At 40.5% G+C, this 22763-nt stretch overlaps 1 protein-coding gene across 10 annotated transcripts in view; it reads right to left on the bottom strand.

Annotated features, from left to right (window-relative positions):
* DNAH9 (dynein axonemal heavy chain 9) overlaps positions 1-22763 on the bottom strand; it is a 313704-nt gene that overhangs the window by 212691 nt on the left and 78250 nt on the right. For 9 of the 10 annotated variants that reach the window (XR_011523200.1, XR_011523198.1, XR_011523197.1 and 6 more), the window contains exons 22-26: positions 22431-22557; positions 18001-18153; positions 16644-16769; positions 14082-14321; positions 13570-13730 (exon numbers count right to left, since the gene is read on the bottom strand). Coding sequence is in view for 6 of the 10 variants with exons in the window: in XM_070561099.1 (XP_070417200.1) it covers positions 13570-13730; positions 14082-14321; positions 16644-16769; positions 18001-18153; positions 22431-22557 (807 nt within the window). In the remaining 4 variants the exon portion in view is untranslated. The remainder of the gene's footprint in view (positions 1-13569; positions 13731-14081; positions 14322-16643; positions 16770-18000; positions 18154-22430; positions 22558-22763) is intronic. The other variant, XM_070561096.1, reaches the window with a different exon arrangement.

The raw sequence follows: 22763 nt of genomic DNA, 5'->3' as shown, positions 1-22763 counted from the left end.
TGCCCTCCCTGGCTCTGAGTTTCCGGCTGCAGATTGGCCCCATGCCTTCCACTTCTCCTAGCCTCAGGCTTCTTCTTGAACTAGTGGGGCCTGTTGCTGCCCAGCCCTGTACTTCCCAGGAGGAAAGGCAGCTGCCTGGACCAGTGGCATCCCAGCCTGCAGCTGACTCTCCTCCCCATCCTCCCTGCCACCCCCTTTCTGCCCCAGGGCTGTCCCCTCTGCTGGCCAGAGAGCAGTGCCCAGCCTCTTCTCACTGGAGCTGCAGGTCTCTCAACGAATCTGGGAGCCCAGAAGCACAAGGCTTCACAAACAGAATTCTCATAGAAAACTCAAGAATCTCTGAAAGAAATCCTCAGAACTGGGTGTCAATCTCTTTTTGGGTATCTACTGAGCTTCTGATTATTGTAGAAGAAGCACTGGGGGGAATGCCAAAATGTGTATGTTTTTCCTGTAATAATACTCTAGAGCTGGACGGGACTTCCGTGATCAACTAATCCAATGCCTCTATTTTATAGATGTGTAGACTGAGGTTCAGCGGGGGAAAGTGGGTTATCTAATAAGCTCTAATAACTAACACAGGGCCAGTGGGGCTTTAACTTGGACCATGAGAAAAACACAAAGGAAAGAAAGAAATAGCATTTCTCTCTTTCACATCAGGGGTTGCCATTATGCTTGGGCTACTGAATTGGCAGGATGTCTCAGTCCTTTGGGACACATGCTCCTGTTCTAAGATTCCATCTGTGGTCTTGTTAGTGTCCATCCCTTTAATCATCCAAGCCAGCTGCTTCAATGTGCTCCTGTTTCCTAGTGAGGGAGGCAGATCACACTATAGTGAGTTCAGGCAAGGATTCTGGAGTCAGACAGACTGGGTTCAAATCTTGCCTCTACTACAAAGTGTCTGTGAGACTTGGTCAACTTATTAAAAGTTGGGGCCTTAAAAAACATATGTTATTGAGGCCCATCATGCAGTATTTTCTTTGTACAAAGGAATTTAGATAAATTTGCTGCTTCAAAAAGAATAGCAATTGCGAAAATGGCAAGGAATCCTTTAAGAAAACCTCTTGCCTAGCCAACTAACCCCAACACAGATATGGATCAATTTAGTTTTGTTGCTTATTGGAAACACAAAATGTTTAGTGTTGGAGGAGACCTCAGGGATTTGGCTCTTTAACCACATGAGGCTCTCTCCCATTGAATCCTTCAGATATGATCATGTACTCTTTTCTTCCAGTAAGGCAGTTTATTATTTTAGAAGGCGGCCCCTTCCACAGTGGGCCAGTTCTAATTGTTTGAAAGGCTTTCCTATTATCAAGCTAAAGTCGGTCTTGTTTTCTTTGGGCAAATGACTTCTATAGGATTTCTTCTTATCTGCCCCACTAGGCTCTTATGAGGGAGGATAAGATGAGACAAGAGATATGAAAGTAACCTGAAAAGCAGAAAGCCAGTCCACTTTCAAGGTATTATTTTTTAAGGCATTAAATATATGAAATGTATCTTTTCTTTTTTTGACATAGTTATTCAACTGGCAGATAAATAAAATATCAAAAGATTCTGTATCTTGATTTCAGCAATGAACACAAATAAATAAATAAATATGGTCTAGCTAGTCAAAGAATTTGTGAGATCATAGTTGGTTTGTATTCATTTTCTATTCCTATGAAGGCATTACCATACATTTAGTGACTTAAAACAACACTCATTTATTATCCTACTTCTGTATGTCAGAAGTCCAGATGAATTCTCTACTTAGGTTCTCACAAGGCCAAAACCAAGGTGTCAGCTGGGCTGGACTCTCATCTGGACACTGGAGAAGAGCCTTATTCCAAGTTTATTCAAGCTCTTGGCCAAATTCAATTCCTATGAGCTGTAGGATTGAGGGCCCCATCGGTTGCTGTTAGCCAGAGGATCTCTCAGCTACTAGAAGCCATTCTACCATCCTTGCACATGGCTCCCTCCATCTTCAAAACCAGCAATGGCGTGCCAAATTCTTCTCATGCTTCAAATCTCTCTGATTTCCCCTTCTGCCTTCAGGCAGGAGAAAGCTCTGCTTTTAAGGGCTTATATGATTATATCGGGTCCACCTGAATCATTTCCCTTTTGTCATAAAGCAAAACATAATCATGGGACAGACATAATCATATTTATAATTTTTACCCATACTCAAAGGGGAGGAGATTATATAAGGGAAAGGTCATTGGGGATCATTCTTAGGATTCTACCTACCACACGTTTCAATAATCATATGAACATGATTACAACAATATCTGCCTGAAGGGAGGCCTCTAGTGGCATCACCAGGACTCATGCCCCTGATGTTCAATATCTTTATCAATAACTTGAATTAAGAAATAATTGATTAGAGATCTTGTCAAGATGGCAGCATAGACAGACTCTGAACTCATGTCCTCTCATGAACACAATCAGGTTACAACTATTCTTGGAAAAGTTACCCTGGAGAGAGAACTGAAAACTGGATAAAAAGAACCCCCACCACAAGGGACAGTCCTGACTGAAGTGGAAGAGACAGAAATTCATTCTGGAGAGCAAAAAGCCACCTTTGTGTGAAAAAAAAGCCAGCCGGGAGGGAGCCACCCTAAGGTATGCAGCCCTCCCTGGAGGAGTGGGGACCTGAGCTGGGGCACGACATCGCTATAAGTATCCTTCAGACTCAGCAAAACTGAGACAAGTGTCAGGCTATCTGGCTTCACTGGCTACTAACTACAATGGGGATACCCTCAGAAAAGCTATTGACATAAGCGGAATAAAGCCTGCTCTTAAAGGGCCCACAGACAAATTCACCCACTTCAGAGACTAACCTAAAATCACCAGAAAGAAAGCTGCACAGCCATTTGATGAAAAGAGACTCACCTGATAGGCTCTGAGTGCATCTCAGTGAGAGGTAGGACCTCTCTGGAGACTGAGACATTGGTGGCAGCCATTGCTGTGACCTAGAACAGGCATGCTGACACAGATGCTGGCAGACGCCATTGGAGTTCTTCCTCTGGCCTGTTAGCCTAGGGGTCTGCCACACCCACTAGAGCACAGATTTAATCCAGTTCAGCCAGGATAGGCAGCCCACCCTAGGGACTGGCCCCACCCAACAGCAAGCCCTTGGGCAACTTTTCAGACTGCATAGACTGGGTGCCTGGATCCTCTACAGGCAGGTGAGTGTGTCTGCCTCTGTGGGGCAGCACCCGTGTGAGGACCAGGTGAACTGTGGGAGGCACTGGTGAAGAGGTGGGGGCCTCCACTGTGGGGTGACTGGGTATGTTCCAGGGGGTTGGGAAGTGTGCATGGGCCAGGACTGTGTTTACAGTGTGTGTGGATCTATAGGGGTGGGCCTTATCAGTGCAGAAGACCTGTGCTTTACAAACAGCCACAAAGGAAATTGGCCCCACCTTCCAAAGCCTGAAACAATTGGGTGCTCCCATGCCTAGGGCCAGCCCCACTCAGCTGCAATCCTAAGAGAGGTGACAACAGCCTTGCAGGCCTGAGGTCTACAGCAGCTGTAAGCCCCTGAGCCTAGCAACCATCTACACGGGTGCCTACTCATTTAACAGGAAAACTGCAACAGGAGTGTGCTATTAGACCTTACAGCCAATGGTGCTGGGGCTCCCCAAACCCAATTTATGAATGCTATAAACTTCTTTCTTAGAACGATTTTTGCTGTCTCCCATAGATTTTGGCATGTCATATTTTCATTTTCATTTGTCTCCAGGTACTTTTTGATTTCTCCTTTGATTTCTTCATTGACCCAATCGTTGTTCAGTAGCATTTTGTTTAATCTCCACATTTTTGTAGCTTTTCTGGTTTTCTTCCTGTAGTTGATTCCTAGTTTCATACTTTGTGGTCAGAAAGATGCTTGGTATTATTTCAATTTTCTTAAATTTATTGAGACTTGTTTTGTGGCCAAATATGTGATATCAAGTCAAGTTGCAATATACAAAATCAACATACCAACATCAGTTGCATTTCTATACACTAAAAACAAAGTAGCAGCAAGAGAAATTAAGAATACAATCCCATTTACAATTGCAACAAAAATAATAAAATACCTAGGAATAAACTTAACCAAAGAAGTGAAAGATCTGTATACCAAAAACTATAAAACATCATTGAAACAAATTGAAGAAGACACAAAGAAATGGAAAGATATTCCATACCCTTAGTTTGGAAGAATTAACATAGTTAAAATGTCCATATTTCCCAAAGCAATCTACAGAGTCAATGCAATCCCTATCAAAGTTCCAACAACACTTTTCACAGAAATAGAACAAAGAATCCTAAAATTTATATGGAAAAACAAAAGACCCCAAATAGCCAAAGGAATCCTGAGGAAACAGAACAAAGCTAGAGGTATCACACTTCCTGATTTCAAAATACACTACAAAGACATAGTAACCAAAACAGCATGGTACTGGCACAAAAACAGACACACAGATCAATGGAACAGAATCAAGAGTCCAGAAATAAACTCACACATCTATGGACAGCTAATTTTCAGCAAGGGAGCCAAGAGCATACAATGGAGAAAAGAGAGGCTCTTCAATAAATGGTGTTGGGAAAACTGGACAGCCACACGCAAAAGAATAAAAGTAGACCATTATCTTACACTGTGGACAAAAATCAACTCAAAATGGACTAAAGACTTGAATGTATGACCTGAAACCATGAAACTTCTAGAAGAAAACATAGGCAGCACACTCTTTGACACTGGTCTTAGCATCATATTTTCAAGTACCATGTCTGACCAGGCAAGGGAAACAATAGAAAAAATAATCAAATGGGACTACATCAAACTAAAAAGCTTCTGTACAGCAAAGGAAACCATCAACAAAACGAAAAGACAATCTAACAATTGGGAGAAGTTATTTGCAACCCATATATCAGATAAGGTGTTAATATCCAAAATATGCAAAGAAATCATGTCTCAACAACAAAAAAATCAACAACACAATTAAAAATGGGCAAAAGATCTGAACAGAGATTTCTCCAAAGAAAATATATGGATGGTCAAGAGGTACACGAAAAGATGTTCAACATCATTAACTATCAGGGAAATGTAAATCAAAACTATAATGAGATATCACCTTGCTCTGGTGAGAATGGCTATAATTAACAAGACAGGAAACAACAGATGTTGGAGAGGATGTGGGGAGAAGGGAACCCTTGTACACTGCTGGTGGGAGTTTAAACTGGTGCAGCCACTATGGAAAACAGTATAGAGTATCCCCAGAAAATTAAGAATAGATCTACCATATGATCCAGGTATACCACTGCTGGGTATTTATCCAAAGAACTTGAAAACACAAAGGCATAAAGATAGATGCACCCCTATGTTCATTGCAGCATTATTCACAATAGCCAAGACTTGGAAGCAACCTAGGTGCCTATCAAGGGATGAATGGATAAAGAAGATGTGGTATATATACACAATGGAATACTACTCAGCCATAAGAAATGATGAAATCCGGCCATTTGTGACAACGTGGATGGACCCTGAGGGTATTATGCTAAGTGAAATAAGTCAGAGGGAGAAAGCCAAATACCGTATGATCTCACTCATACGTCGAGGATAAAAATAACGACAAACAAACACATAGGAAGAGGGATTGGATTGGTGGTTACCAGAGGGGAAGTGGAGAGGGAGGAGGGCAAAAGGGCTGATTAGGAGCACATGTGTGGTGATGGATTGTAGTTAGTCTTGGGGTGGTGAGCATGATGTAATCTACACAGAATTTGAAATATATTACATGTGTGCCTAAAAGTTATATAATGTTATTATCCAATGTTACTGCAATAAAAAGAAAGAAAGAAACAAAGAAACAAATAAACAAGGAGAGAAAGAATTGATCAGCTAGAAGATAGACCAAAATTCTAAATAATTTAACAACTGAAAATGATGGAATAGACTTAAGAAAGTGAAATTTAACAGGGAAGAATGCAAAGTAATCCTCCAAGTAGTTGCATATATAGAGATGGTAGGCGGCGTGGTTAGATGGTAGTTCACATGAAAAAGACCCAGGGTTTTTAATAGGTTCCAAGCTCAACATGAGAAACAATATTAATAGAAGAAAAATATCCTCAGCATTAACCTAAAACAAATCTCTTCCTTTTACAACATTTTAATATTTAAATTTTGAAAATTATCTGTCCTCAGCATACATGGCCCCAATTCTAGGATCTATTCCTAAAGCCATTTGGTTATGAGATCCTTTGTCACGTAGTGTTCATCTTTCTCTTTACCCACGATAGTTGGTAAATGTCTTTCTCAAACTGTGTCACAAAGAACTGAGGGCAATGACTGATAATCTCTCTAGCAAAAATAACAGCATGCCTAATAATTAAACTTGAGTATTTATAATTGTGCTTCATATTATGTGTATGTCTTAAATATGATTAGAAATTCTAGAAGCAACTTAGAAAACCCAAGAGAATCAAGAGTAAAATTCATAGAATTTTTAATACAGAGTAATAAAAGGGCAGAATAGAAGATAAATTTACAAAAATCAATTTTCTCCTATACACAACTGAAAAGAAAGTTAAAGACATAATGAAATTAAACAAAGATTTCTTAGCTACAAGACCAACAGCATGGTCCATGAAAGAAAAAATTGACAAATTGGACCTCATCGAAATTCAAAACTTTTGAACTTCAAAACATATCATTGAGAAAATGAAAAGATAAGCAACAGACTGGGATAAAACATTTGCAAACACATGTCGTATATCCGGAATATACAAAGAACCCTTACAACTCAATAATAAGAAAACAAACAGAGCAATCATACAGTAGGTAAAAGATATGAACAGACATTATGTCAAAGAAGATATACAAATGGCTAATGAGCACATGAAAAGATGCTCAACATGATTAATTATTAAGGAAATACGAAATAAAACCCAAATGAGATACCACTTCACATCCACTAGAATGGCTATATAAATAAGACAGACAATAACAAATGTTGTGAAAGATGTGGAAAACCAAGAACCCTCAACTTTGCTGGTGGGGTGTAAAATGAGCCAGTCATTTTGAGAAAATAGTTTGGCAGTTTCTCAAAAAGTTAAACATAACACTGCCAATGACCTAGCAATTCCCCTCCTAGGTATACACTCAAGAGAAATGAGAACACATGTCTATACAAAGACTTGCAGGCAAATGTTCACAGCAGCAGTATTTATAATAGCCCCAAACTGGAAACAGCCTAAATGCCCATTAACTGGCAAATGAAGAGGCAAAATATGTTATATCTGTAAAATGGAATACTGTTCAGAAATAAAAAGGAGCAAACTACTGACACATGTTCCATCATGGATGAACCCCTAAAACATTATGTGAAGTGAAAAGACGCCAGACGCAAAAGACCACATGTTGTTTGGCTCCATTTATAAGAAATGTCCATAATAGGCAAATCTATAGAGGCCAAAAGCAAATTCGTGGTTGCCTGAGTCTGGAGGTGAGAAAAAGTATTAACTAAATGGGCATGAGGGATCCTATCGAGGAGGATGGAAATGTTGTATAGTTGATTTATGGTGACAGTTACACCACTCGATGGTTGCTAAAAATCGCTGAATTGGACACCTGGAATGGGTGAAATTTTTGATATGTCAAATATACCTCAGTAAAGTTGCTTTAAAAGATATATAATGAAAAACTAATCTTATATAGCGACAAAATTTTTTAAAAGACCCAGAAATAATAGGAAATACTCAAACTCAAAAACTCAAAAAAAAAAATACTCAAAGATACTTATAAACTTTTCTGAGACAAACAATTGAAGAAATGAATAAATAGAAATATATCACATTTTATAAAGATGGCTGTTTCTCCAAAATTAAGTTGAAGGTATTAAGTTTCACCAATCAAAACCCTAATTGTTTATATCTTGGAACTTGACAAAATGATTAGTTCATTTGAAAGAAGAAAGAGAAGAGCTAAAAAAATGGAAAATAAAGATAGATGATGCAGACCTTTACTCTAAAAATATTACAGCTCCTGATAAAGCTACAATCCATAAATAGTGTGGCATATAGACGGATTGACATACTGATGAAACACAATAGATACCTTCGAGGTAGTCTGATAGACTCATAACTTTGAATATGGTAGAGCAAACATCCAAAATCAATGAGGGAAAGGACTCATTACTCACTAAAAAATGTTGGGACCACTTGTTACTTGGAAACAACAAAAATAAATAAAATTATATACTCCCTACCATAATTTCTTGGGTTTCCCCTGCCCAGGATCCCACACCTTGGAAAGCCGTCACCCCTCTACACCTTGTATTTCTATGGGGCTGTCAATCAAAGTATTTCCTACCCTCCCAGGGGTGGATGGGCACAGGACTTAGGCTGGGCAAAGTACTCAATCTCATTGGTCACAGTGACTGGCTTACAAATGGGTACATGATCCAAACAGGACCAAGCTGGGTCCCTTCAAGGAATCTGATACCTGGTGCTGAGAAAGGGAGGGTTTCTACCTCCTGGATCAGGAGTCATAGAAGGAGGGCATGGAGACCATCTTCCCAGCCATACAAGGAAAACCTATGTGAGAACGAAATCAACACTCAGGGGAAAGCAAAGCCATGATGTGTGAGAGAGAGTTCAAGCCCTGAGATCTCCCTGTTTACACCTTGGAGCTGGTTACACTGCACCAAGCTGGACTCAGTTCCCAGGTATGTGAGCTAACAAGTCCTCCTTCTGTTTGTTAGTTTGAATTTGGCTTCTATCATTCATAACCGAAAATGTTTTGATGAAAACACTTACGTTACCCGAAGTGAAAAAGTTTACCAAATAATTTAAAAAGGTTAAAGGAAAATGTAAAATAAAATTAACTATAATAAAATATGGCTGAATCTGATCTTGAAATGAGCAGGGACTTTTTAAGCATAAAAGTAATAAAATGGGCAATGACAATAAGAATTCACAGGAGAAGAAAATCTAATATTCAATAAACACATAAAAATGCTCAAGCCTGTGAGTAATTAAGGGCATTCAAATCCAAATGAGATAACATTTTGACTAATAAAATCAGTGATATTTTTAAAAATAATACTTAATGCTGGTGAGGATTTTGTGAGATGAACACTCGTAATCTACTAGTGAGAGTGGGAACAATATTTTTTTCAAGAATAATTTGAAAGTATGTATCACCTAATTGTCTTGCTTCTTGGAATCTCTCCTGGGGAAATAATGAGAAATATAGTAAAAATTTATAGATAAGCAAGTCCATGGCAGCTTTACTTTTAATAGTAAAAGCTTAGATTTAATTTAAATATTCCATAATATGGTTATGTTACATTCACATGATTGTAATTTTATTTTTTTTTAAATCTACATGCAGAAGGAAACAGACTAAATATTAACAATGGCTATTTCTAGGCGACTTTTACTTTTTTTTTTTTTTTTACAGATTATTAAGTTTTTCAATAACAATATCAGATAAAAACCTAAAAAAGAAAGTGTATGACTTTTGCTAGTTGTGTCCTTATCCAGTAAATCACCTTCAAAGACTCTTGCATCAATTATATTGCGCCTACTTGCAGTATGCTTGAGAAATTAAGAGGTACTTGAAATTGATAGGCAGTTGATTAAAACAGTACTTACTACAGCACAGGGCTGAAAGCGCATTTGTGTGTGAAGGTGAGGGAAGGGGAGCAAAGGGGGACGAGACGATCCAAAGGTTAAGAAACAATTTTTGAGAATTACTTTTGTTCAGCCTGAAAAAACATTTCCATTTAGTTCTTGAACTTAGCATTGTGCCAAAGTCTTGCGACAACGGCCAAACCATTGTACTTACTTATATATTCAAGTCCCATCCAGGCAGTGGGAAATTCCAAAGAAACAGGCGTAATCAGTGGAATGTACTGTAATGCGGGTGTGCTTTTAATGAATGTGCAAAGGTTGTACGGATCAATTGTCCATTTGATTAATTCCTCTGGCAGGAGAGAATTAAAAGGACTTAAGCTACACACCAGCAAGAACTGAATGCTCTTTAAAATGTGATTTTCTGCATTGAGGCCAATTTTTTTTTCTGGGCAAAACATTTCTTGAGATAATAAAAGAAGTCAATGAGAAAATGGAATTTCCCATATAAATATTCAACTACATACTACTTTGTCAGAAAAGCATCTAATGTGCAAAACAAGGTCAAGGTCTATATAGTATTCACCATTATTTGCAGCAAATCTTCTTTTCAAATTCTTATTTGCATCATTTCATAGAAGAGGTGATAAATTCCTATTTTAGAAATAATTCGTTGTCAAAACTTTACTCTCTCCCTTGATAAGGTGTTCAACATTAGCATACTAGAGACCTCTAAATCCAAAAGAGGTAATTATCTTCTTCAACTCCTGGGTAGGTGTGAAGACCCAGGGAAAAGAAAAGTCTTGTACTTTTATCACTTGGAATGATAATGTGTGATCTGTCAGTGGAAAGGAAGAAAATATTCTGAATGGTAGGGGGAAGCTGAGCATGTATCCAGAGTCTCAGAAATCATTTTTCTGCATTCACTAAGGTGTATTTCTTGAATGCCTGTTATGTCCTAGACACAGTGCTGGGTCCTGCAGGTAGAATAGTGAACAAATCAAAGTGAAGACTACCATGGAGCATGCAGTCCAGAGTGGGAGAGAGATACTCATGAAATCGTTCAACTACATAATGGTTTCATTGTTCTGTTCTGAGTGATATAAATTGCCAAACTATTCGCTCATATACCAAAGTAAGCAGAAAAATTCATTGCAATAGGGAAAACTGTACCATATTTCCTTCCTGTTTTGGGTAGTTGTCTTGCTGAGACTCACTATAAAGAAAAAGACACATGAGAGGGTCCACTCGGAATGAAGTTCGAGGTGGGAAAACTTTAACTCACACTGAATGAGCCCCTCCAACTGATTAAGCCCAAGTAATACCCTTAAGATGCCAAAACCCCCACAGCTGCTACTGCCTTTACTGTCCCAGCCGCGGGGAAATCTGCATCTCCCTCTGAACAGATGTAATCTGCCTTTTTCCTGAGCTGGGGAGGGGGGGAGGGTCAGTCCCCAGTTCAAGCAGAAGACAGAGTAGCTGCTCCTTCTTTGGGAGCCAAGACACAGAATCCTGGGTAGACCCCTCCCCCGAGCAAACCTCCACTTCTTGATTATGTCTGTTCTTATGATCTGGGTCTTCAATATTCAACCACCATTCATTCATTTGACAGATATTAATTCAAAATCCACCAGGCGCTGGTGATATGGCAACAAACAAGACAGGCAAAGGATCACAAACAGGGTACATTCCAAAGGGGAATGCAGACAATAAGCGAGCAAGGAAGATCATTTCAGAATCTGGGAAATGTTAGGGAAAAGATAAACAGAGGGATCCATCAGGGTTATAGCTGTGTGTGTGTGTGTGTGAGGTGGGAGAGGTTGTCTTCAGAACTCAGAGTGGAATGAAAGGATGAGAAGGGGACAAGGGAACAGAGAGCATGGAGAAGGGCATTCCAGGCAAAGAGAACCACATATGCAAAAGGCTGTAAGTTAGAATGCACTTAAAGGGATCAAGGAACAGAAGAGAGGCCAATGTGGCTGGAAGGCAGGGAGTGAGGCATCAGGGTGGCTGGCAGGAATTACTAGGTCCCATGAGGAATTCAGATTTTAGTCTAAGTGCAGTGGGGAGAGACTGGAAATAGTGACATGACCTCTACAGGCTCCCAGAAAAAAAGAGAGATATAAGAGTAAACAAGGAGTGGTTTATGTGGGACTCTGGCTGGAACGTCTTTCCAGACTGGGCAGGAAAATGAATGAAAGAAATGGAAAGCACGGGGGGAGATGAACCATGAGGGCTTACTCTACGGATGATATTGGGATTTTCAACTACTTTGGATTTCCCATGTCCCTATTCATTCCATGAGCATAGCGACTACAATTTAGCTAAGCATTATTTGGAAATATATCTTAGGATTTAACCAAAATACAAGCACTTAAAATAGGCAGAGAGAAAATTAAGCAAAAGGTGGCACAGATTTGTCCATTTTAACCTTCACAACTTATGATAATCTCTTCATTACCTACGAGTCACTTATTTAGGGTGAGCCAGTCATTCAGATATGCAATTCTTTCTAGAGAAGAAGAGATTTAGTGTTCAATGGAATTACAAGGGGAAAGGGCACCAGCTCTGAGCAGAACTTAGAGAAATCTCAGCAGAATTAAAATATCATTTCTCACATGGACCATGCCCTTACTCCCCTGTCTTTTCCCTCCTTTGCCCGTGTTCTGCTGTCAGATAAATCTTCATAAAATACAGTTTTCATCGTTTTACTCTTCTGATGGAAAATTTTCAATAGTTTATCATGACTTACTGAATAAAAAATGAATATACACTTTATACTTTCTAGTCTAACACTTGCCCATCTTCCTAGCCGTAGGACCACTGCCTCCCCTAAAGTCAAGACTCCACTCCCCCTCCTAGGAACATGTCTTGAGTTTGCCCATTCCCACGCCTTTGCAAAAATTCCATTTTTCAGAATGCTTATCAGAAGTTCTTTAACTTTTGGGAAAACTAGACCACTTTAACAATTAATGAATGCTATAGATCCTCTCAATAGAAAAAGTGACATGTGTGCAGATTTCTCTACAATTTCATGGACAGCCATCCTACAATGTGCTGAAATCCTATTGGAATCCTACACTTTCTTTAAGGTCCAGGTCAGATACCATCTTTTCCCTGAAATGTTCCCAGTCTTCTTCTCACCGTGAGGGGGGTGGGGGGGGGGGGCCATCTGTGCTCAGAGGGCTTACTGTGAGTCACTTGCTTAGAAATTTGTAGCCTATGGCTGTGGCCCTATTTTATACTATGGCCTTGCACTTTTTGCCCTTATGTTATTTAAATCTTTCATCTACATATGTCTTATTTCCCTTACTAGAATTGGAGTTCAAGGGCAGGAAATGTTTTAGTCATCTTTGTATTCCCAGTGACTAGTTCAGTGTCTGGTATGAATTCATTCATGAGTGAATTAATATGAATGGCAGAAAATATGGCTCCCTAAAAAATCGTAAGCTCCTTAATGGTAGGGGTGATCTTGCTTTTATCTTTGCATTCCCAGAGTGAGAGGTGCTGAATAAAAGCGTCAACTTATCGATAAGAAACAAGTAATTGGGATCATTTTCTGAGCACTTTTTATACACCAAACTTTTTACAACCATTACCGTCTTTTATCCTTACAAAACTCATGTGAAGTGAGTTACTACCTCCATTTCACAGATGAAGAAACCAAGACCTAGGTCAAGTTGCTCATGGTCAAACAGCTGGTATGTGTTACGGCTGGTGTTAGAATCTAGGTGTGTATGACAGCCTAGTAATTCCTTAAAAAGTCACAGCTCATTGACTCGCTCTGGGGTTCATTCTGAGAAGAGCTGTGCCCTACATCCTTTCAGTTTTATTTTACATCTGTTGTGTTAAGTCAGGCCCTCCTCCTGCAGCTGTGGACAAATAGAAAGTGGCAGTGGCCTTGACCCTGGATGGCCATTGGATGGCCTGAGCCTGACAACAGTAGGGTTCTTGTCAGTGGCTGACAGCAGCGCTCACCTGTCAGTCAAAGGTGTGATCACCAGGCGAGGTGTATTTCCCAGGTACTCATAGGAATATAGGAACTGGGCATCACAAATGTTGGCAAAGCAGTGTTTGGCCTCATCATCCCAACGATGCCGCAGCTGTGACAGCCATAGGAAGGCCTGGGCATTGTCTACCTAAAAAAAAGAGAGGCAGAGTAGGTGGGTGAATCACAGTGTTCAACAGGTAGCAGATGGCCCCTTGGCCTCAGGACACACAGGGCTCTAGATAACTTGAATATTGTCCACCAGTCAAGAGCCCAGCTCGCTGAGCCCACCACAGCATGAAAAGCATGGGCTGCCCTGATTACACCGTTTTGCAGGGGATCTTAAAAGTTGGGAGCAGCCACCATGATCTTCCCCCAGCTCTCTGGCCAGTGCAGAGCCTGGGGTCCCCATGTCTTGGTTGTATGTGAACTTCTCCCTAACCTCATTATTTGTGGTGTAGCTGCTCACAAAGAAGGACAATCCTGGATGTTTGGGACCCACCTTCTGAGCAATCATTTTGGCCACCACATCCCGGGCATGCACATCAATGGTGCATATGGTCATGATCTTCTGCCGATCCCCCTTGGAGAGCTGGCCAATCAGCATGGTGATGAGGGTCCTGAGCTGGGCCACTTGCTTCTTGTAATAATCCTTCAGGGCATTCTCATAGCCTTCCTCCAGTCTGGCAAATGCAATGCCCACCTCTGTGGTCCACCAGATCTGAGTGCAGGTCAGGGCCACCTGTGGCGCCAAGAGTCACTTAGTAAAGCCATTACCAAGACTGTTTCCAAAACCAGCCCACTCCTCACACAGCAAGGGCGCAGAACGTAATTGTGCGGGTGACGTAAGCCTCCTCCCTTCCTCTTCTACCAACAACGTAAGTGAGGCATATATGCCTCTGTGTCCTGGGACATGGGAAGTGGTTACAACACAAGAGGGAGAATTACTTTCTGTTCTTGAAAAATGTGTTATTTGGTTAGAAGAAATGTGTTATTTGGTTACTCAGTCAATGTCAGTGACTTTCAGAAATTGCTACACTGATCATTCTGTTTTTACTACACAGGCACAGCAGCTTTGCTGTGCTTGGGAGCATAACAATAAGTCGATTAAGCATCTCCATGACACTCAGCCTTTGATCTGTTCTTCTGGAACATCTTATGGTCTGAGTATTCTAGTTTGGTGAGCTACTGCTGATCATTTGTGGCATATTTTTTCTTGTCCACAATATTTTCACTACATTTTTTACTTCTTAAAACCTACAACCTTGAAAGGCCTAGTCTTGAAGGTCAAGGTGAATTACACCAAAATTCAATATAGTCAACATGATTTGTGTTTTTCAGAGATTCACAATAGATGGAAAAATTGATTCAAATGAACATTTCTTCTGTTTGTTGGGAAACTTAATATGGAAATGCATAATTTTGATCATTCATGGTAGAGAATTTAGATACATTGATCGTCTGTAGTATCATTTAGTTTGGGAGACACTGTTCTAGAAGATATCTGTCACAATAGCAATAGGCAACAAATTTTCTTGCCTCAAAATTCTGATTCAGGTAAACAAGGAATCCTGTTGGCAATTATTCCCTTTGTGAAATAGAGAGTCCTGTTGTAGTAAAAAGTACCATTCCCCTAATTTATCAGTTTTTGCCTTTGGATTTAGACATATTGGATTTTGTTAAAGAAGTTCCTCCAGGAATGTGATCTTATTGGAATGGTTTGAATGTGATGTGCCAACTGTACTGTTGAAAAAAGAAAAACCTCTTCCCTCCTGCAGTACTGACTTATTTCTCTTCTCACTGTCTGTCTACACTCACTGTCAACATTTTCCCAACTTCGTCTCCCTCTCAACTCCCTGCAATATGGCGTCTTCTCTACCACTCCACTGAAATGGCCTCACCGAGTTCACGGGCATTCCTCAGCCTCTTTATTTTGCTTGATCTCTTAGAAGCGTGTGGCATTTTTGACCTCTAACCTGCTATCAACAGTCTCTTTTTTGGTTTCCATGACTATCACTGTCTGGTTTTCCTTCCATCTAAAAGGTACCTTTTCTCATTCTGCTTTCCCAGCTCCTCCTTGCCCACTCAGCCATCGAACGATGCTCAAGGGTTTGCTCTATACCCTCATCTCAGCCTGGATACTTTCCAAGGGCAATCTTACCTGCTTTATGGCTTCAGTTGCCATCAGATATCTGCTACCCCCAAATACACCAACACTAGTGGGATGCCACTAATAGGGGAAGGGAGGCGTGGTGTATTGCAGCCAGAGGCATTTAAAACATTCTCATTAGTTCTTTCCTCTCTCTTATTTCCCTCCTGAGAATCCTGTAAAGGACTCATATATATTTTAGAATCAAGTCAGACTCCCTGACATGGCCTGTAAGAACTGGCTTCCTTTCCAGAATCCATCTGCTGCATCTTGCTGCCTCCTCCTCCCCTTACTCTTGCTTCAACCACTCAGTTCCTCTCAGTTCTTAGAACACATCGGACTCTTCCGGGCTTCTGAGCTTTTGCCTATACTCTTCTCCATGCTTGTTTGCTCTTTCCCTCCATCTTTGACTTGTTAACTCTTATTTCAAATCTCAGCTTCAACATCATATCCTCAAGGAGGTGATCCCCAGACCCCACTAACTAGCTATATGTTCCCAGAGTACCCTCACCCTCCTTTGTTATTGCACCAGGTCTCATTTGTAAGTGACTGACTTCCGCACCAGTCTGTAAACTCCAACAGGGCAGGGCTACCTTGTTTTGTTCCCTGCTGGTGTCTCCTGTACTCAGCATAGAGCTTGGCACATACAAAGCTGGCTGGCTCAATGAGTTGAATTGCTTACATTTTCTCCCTACTGTAGCCAATGAGAGTAAAAATAGACCACCTCTGATTCCTCAAGGCAATGGTTGAGTTAGGTCATGGCTGACAATCCCCCTCTTGCTGACCCCTCACAGACCAGCCTCTTCTGATTGTGAGGCACACAGTGAGTTTGACGTTGGGCAGCCCCAGAAGGCTGAAGGAGGTCACTGAGGAAGAGGGCAAGGGGGCCCACAAAGGTCCCAGTTAGGGGAATACCTGAGCTGGATAGTCAAAGAGCCACTGCTCCCTTGGCTTTTCTTCATAGGCAGTGACACCTTCTGTCATCTCATGCCTCACAGTGGCCTTCATGTGAGCAAGCACGCGGTTCAGCCATATTTCTACCTGAAAGAAAAACTCTGCGTTAGACAATGGGTTGCTAAGAAGCTATGATCAGTACTACACATTTTATTCCACTCAGCCTGAAAAAGTGAATAAAATGGAGCCCAGGCATGGTGTACAACTCAAATGGCTTCCAGAAGGCACAGGGAGACATTTCATTTGCATAACCCAAGATGGTGATAAATGAGAACTAGGGTTAATGAACAACAGGATGATATGCCCATTTGGAACATGCAGGATAGAGGAGCAGGTTAAGGGGATGGGGGGCTGCCATTCAGAGTTCATACAAAGAAATCTTAATCTGGGTTGAGCTAGGTGTAAATAAGTCAGTGGATTCTCATGACCTTGTCCGCACTGAATATAGAGATGAAGCCAGGATTATGTTTTCCAACTAAATTCTGGGTCTACAAAAAGAACGTATTCCGAATCAAACCCCAGGGTCCTCTCACAAAACTGAGAACATCTGATTGTTTTCTGGTACTAGAATTCTTTTCCAAGATACGTGTGGATGAAGGTAGAACCCTGTAAGAGATCTTTTCCCCAGGTGTTACTTTGGACTAGATTAGAACACCCAGGGACAATACTTTGTTGGATCATTTAAGATAATGGACAAAGAAGGCCATATACTTTAGTGGTGATGCTAACGGATGAGAAGGAGATTTAAGTAGAGAATCATCCCATGTTTTGTGTTTCTTGAATGGTACACTGGAGATCTGGAGGAAGGAGTACTTGGAGCAGAGTATAGTTGGCTCTCCAAGAGGTAGAGCTGTGGGAAGAAGTGACTTGAGGTGTATTTGTACAGATAAGTGACATCTCAGCAAAGTGGTTGATTTCAAAGGGCATTTTCTCCCAGGGAAGATGTCAGTGTTCCAGATTCCCCTGTGGGGTGCTCCAGGGGTTGTCACGTTAAAGTCTCCTGGTGCTGCTAATCATTTTAGAATCCACTTCTCGTTGACTCAAGAAGTTATTTATGTGCATTTTATTTTTCTCTGCACAGGTCTTTGGTTAAGGAAGAGATAGGAATATTGACACATGTCCTTCCCAGAGAGAGGAAAGCAGGCACTAGGAGCTGTCTCAATGTCAGTTCAAGTCAAGGGAGGCTGGCAGTCCCAGAGCATGGACAGCAGTTCTGGCCCGAGGTCAAAAAGGCCATCTTGAAGGTTGCTGCTGACCATATTTGAATGCAGACACTTGAGAGAAAAAGGTGTAAGGAGGGAAAAATCTTTGATGTTACCTGCCCACTGCAGTCACAGGGCTCACTGAAGGCCACATATTCTTCTTCTTTGCTGTACATGCCAAGACTTATCTTGGTTGGTTTCTCACTGGTGTCTAGCTGGAATTGCATCTTGGCCATATTGTCAAAGAGTTTGGAAAGATGACGTTGAACCTATGGAGGGAAACCATGCAAAGGATTGGATAACATGTCCAGGAAGTTTCTTATTAGTATTGTTTAGAGGTCTAGCATGTGACATCCATTAGGGTGCTGGATAGCAGACATTTAGAAGGAAGCTGGTGGGAGTGACGGTGATATGAGGATGGGAATCAACTGAATCTAATAGAAGACGCCATAGGAACATAAAACTAGTAGGAATCACGCTCTAGCTACAAACCAGTGAAACCACAAACGTTTGATTGATTCCTGCTTGATCTACTAGAGGTGGGAACAGATTAGAGAAAAAAATGACCGATAATTCATACACTTTCTTTCTAAGAAAATATGACTATGCAGCAGGAGATGAGCACAGGATAGTCCGCAGAGGAATGCAGAGGGTCAAGGGCAGTGGTGACAGTGGCCTGTGGAAGAAGTCACTTAGTTGTTGGAACCACTTCTAGAGGGTCCAAAGCAAGGGAAAACATGCTCACACCAAGCAGAAAGCCTGGGTGTGCCAGGGCTTCTCCCTAGCACGGGATCTCACGATACAGGGGCCCTTCAGGGATGCCCTGGGTAGCCGTTCTAGGAGGGATGTCACACAGAGCCACCCGTGGTGCTGAGGTGAAGGAAATGGCAGGCTGAAAAAGGAACAAGAAACAGAAAGCTGTCCTCTGGTAGCATTTTTTGAGATACAATTGGCTTCAGGCTGCTGGTAGCCTGAGTTGCAATCCTAAATTTACAACAACCAGCTCACTAGCTTATGAGATGAAAGGAAAAATTTTGAGTATTTAGGTAAACTGTGAAAGCACTAGAGGAGATCTTACCCACAGTGACTTGGGACAAATATCTTGATGGGATGGACCTTTCTTAATCTAAGAACAAATAGTGGATAAAAGAAAAAACCAAAAACAACAACCAACATGGGACCCATGAAATTATCCTGCAACTTAAAAGAAGGAGAAAACGGGACTCAAGAGACAGAGTAAGAGTGTGTGTGTATATATGTATAAAAAGTTTAATAAAGGAAATGGAAATAATTATGAAAAACATCACCTTGTATTGCTTTCAATTAAATGAAAGAAATATGAAATCTATAAAATATGAGGTGAAAGATGAGTTGGTGGAAGTAGAGAAATAAAGTAAGGAAGCCAACAAATGATACAACAGAGTTTATAACAACATTATCAATAATAAAGGGCTGATTAACACAAGCTAAGTAAATATGGTAGATAAACTTGAGAAACTATTAAAGAACACCAAGGAAGAGGACTAAGAGATAAAAATATGTATGAATATATGAAACTATGTATGAGTATATGAAGGTAATGTGTATAGCACAGAGAGAACAGAATCTCAACTTATGGAAATATGATGAACCTAAAGGAAAAAGTTATCCAGATAAATGGAATAGAAATATTACTTAAAAGCATGCTGAAAGAAAACATTTTTAAGATAATGAAAGTCCTGGATTTCAGATAGGAAAACACCTCAACATGTGTTGGAAAAATCAACAAAATAAAGCAAGTATCTAAACATATACAAATTTTTTAGATATGAATAGATAGATAGATCCAGATAGAAAGACATTAGGTAAAAAAAAAAAAAAAAAGAAAAAAGGAAAAAAAAGGCAGGCAGACCTCAGAGGATTTCTCTGTAACAGAATCAGCAGAGCTATATCTGTAGGTATACAAGGGGAAATTGCTGTGACCCCTGAATTCCAAACCTGGCCATTCAATCTATCACACATGAAAACTAAAGATAGTCACAAACAAAGAAGGAATTGAGAATTATTCTAACATGCTTCATCTCTGGAGGCAGGGAGTGGGGGAAACTAAAGATTTACTCAAACTGGGGCTGGCCCTGTGGCAGAGTGGTTAAGTTCGTGCACTCCGCTGCAGGCGGCCCAGTGTTTCGTTGGTTCGAATCCTGGGCGCGGACACGGCACTGCTCATCAAACCACGCTGAGGCAGCGTCCCACATGCCACAACTAGAAGGACCCACAATGAAGAATATACAACTATGTACCGGGGGGGCTTTGGGGGTAAAAGGAAAACAATAAAATCTTAAAAAAAAAAAAAGATTTACTCAAACCAAGTGAGAAATAAGTGAAAATAAATATTTAAGAATAAGTATATTATATATAAAGATAAAAAAAGCTCTGGCAATGATCTTTAACTTCTCCCAGACATAGAATTAATGAACATATAGTCAGAAAACAGAATGCTAATGTGATAGATATTTCAGCTCCACCATGCCTGGGCTATTTTGGAAATATTTCTATCTATAGAAAAAAAAAAAAGAGTATAACTATCAAGATAACCTCTCTTTAGTACTTGCGTTTTACTAACAAACCAAAAACATAATTTTAGTAAGTTAGAAAGTTAATGACAAAGATGGAAAACTTATGCATGGGTGCCATCTTTTGGCTCCGTTGGAGAAGCTCTCCTCCATTGCTGGTGGTGATGCAAAAGGATACAACTCCTAGGGGAGGAAATGAGGCAATATCCAACCAGGCCGCACATCACTCACCCCTTGTCCCAGCAATCTCACTTCTAGGAATTTACCTGGAAGGTAGACCTCCAACAATACAAGTCCAAAGTTATTCAATGCCACATTATTTCTAATTGCAAAATATTATAAACGACCTATGACCAAACTGTGATATATTAGTCCATGGAGCATTTACCAGATGTAAAAAAATGAAGGAATATTTCTTTGCATTGATATGGAACAATTTCCAGGATATATAACTAAGTAAAAAAAAAAAAAAAAAAAAAAAGCATGCTAGCTTCTGTGTAAGAAAGAAGGGGAAATAAGGAAATGTACATGTACAAACGTCAGTGTACATCTGCTTATTTTTGCAAAGATAAATACAAGAAAGATAAACCAAAAACTAATGGAACTGGTTACCTCCAAGGGTGGAGGGGAGGTGGGGACAACATGAAAGGACTAGGGAAGGAGGGACACTTCTCACATATCTTTCTGCATAGTTTGACTTTTAGAATTCTGCATGTGCAAACAATCAAATCAACAAGGATGGAGAAAACCCTAAAACTGAGAGCAAAAAGAAATAAATGAGCCCAACTAGACTCTGAATGAATAACAAAATCATACTGAAGGAGGAAAAGAACTCATGCAAGTAACTTCTGAACACAGTGTTTCAACTATATATCTTGAGTCTAAAGGAAAATGAGAGAACTACAAACAAATCTTGAACTCTTAGGGTGAGAAGGGAGGAGAGCTAAAGGAGCATACAGTATCGCGTCATCTCTCCCTCCTATCAGTCATTTTCAGACTCAGACTCTATGGTCTATAGCAGTGGTTCTCAAAGTGTGGTCCCTGGACTGGCAGCATCACTTGGGAAATCCTTAGAAATGCAAATTCTCCAGTCCCACCCATACTTACTGAATCAAAAACTCTGGGAGTGGGGTCTAGGAATCTGCATTTTAACGAGCCTTCCAGGTGATTCTGACACACTCTCAAATTTGAGAAATACTAACTATAAGCTCCAAATATCAATAGTGCTTCAATTAGTTACTTTAATATTAAAACATCTTGTAACACAGTGCACTTCTTCTATTTTACAGATGAGGAAAGTTTGCTGCAAAGAAGAGATATGCCCAAACTAAGTGGCTAATAAGTGGCTAGAACCAGGGGCTAGAAACCAAACTTTTGGTCTCCTCATATACACTCTTTCCACTAAACTATCCCAACCTCCAGTTAATACAACTTCCATCATATCTCTCTATAGAAATTTTAGCTGTAACTTTTTTTTTTTTTTCCTGAGGAAGATTCACCCTGAGCTAACAACTGTGCCAATCTTCCTCTATTTTCTCCGTGGGTCACCACCACTGCATGGCCATGGATGAGTGGTATAGGTCTGTGCCTGGGAACTGAACCTGGGCTGCTGAAGAGGAGCACACCAAACTTAACCACCAGACCAAGGGGCTGCTCCCTTAGCTATAACTTTTGACTGCTATTTATTGGATTTCTCTTCAGAGTCAGATCAAAGGCATTCTCTGTGAAGGCTTAGCCCCTTCCACCTCTGCCATCCTCAAAGCTTCTTCAATTCTAATTTAGGGTGTATTAGCCACTGGTGGGCTGGAGGGCATTCTGAGAAGCAGTAACGGTGGGAATGAAGAAGCTCTGAGGTTAGTGATGATGCTGGTGGCAACATGGGACTCAAATACAAATGCTGCCAGAGAGAGGAGGCATAGTAGGAAACCTGAAACTCTTCTGGTGGGAGCTCCTCAGTCCTTCCAGATGTTTCTACAAGTGCTCCTTCAGCTTACCTGTTGTGGAGCTGTGCCGTTAGAAAGGATGTCTAATAGATCAGAAGAAGAGAGAAAGTAAAACCTAGGGAAGGCAAGCCTTTTGGTATCCAGGTACTCCGCCAAGGCCTTCTCACACAGGTACAACCTGAGGGCACAGACACAGAATTTCCTCATTAAGTTCGCCTAGACTCACAGGTACTTAGACATCACCTAAATGCAAACTTATGCAACAAATGGAATATGTGCAGAAGTCAGTGCACAGAACATTCATGAGTATTTGCAAATATATATACTGATACGTGTCCATCAGAATAAACACCTCTAATAATACCTCATATTACTCAAACCCAC

Source organism: Equus przewalskii, chromosome 10 (assembly GCF_037783145.1).
Source record: "Equus przewalskii isolate Varuska chromosome 10, EquPr2, whole genome shotgun sequence".
Lineage (NCBI taxonomy): Eukaryota > Metazoa > Chordata > Mammalia > Perissodactyla > Equidae > Equus > Equus przewalskii.
The sequence above is the reverse complement of the archived record's forward strand: the minus strand, read 5'-3'. Positions and strand labels throughout refer to the sequence as shown.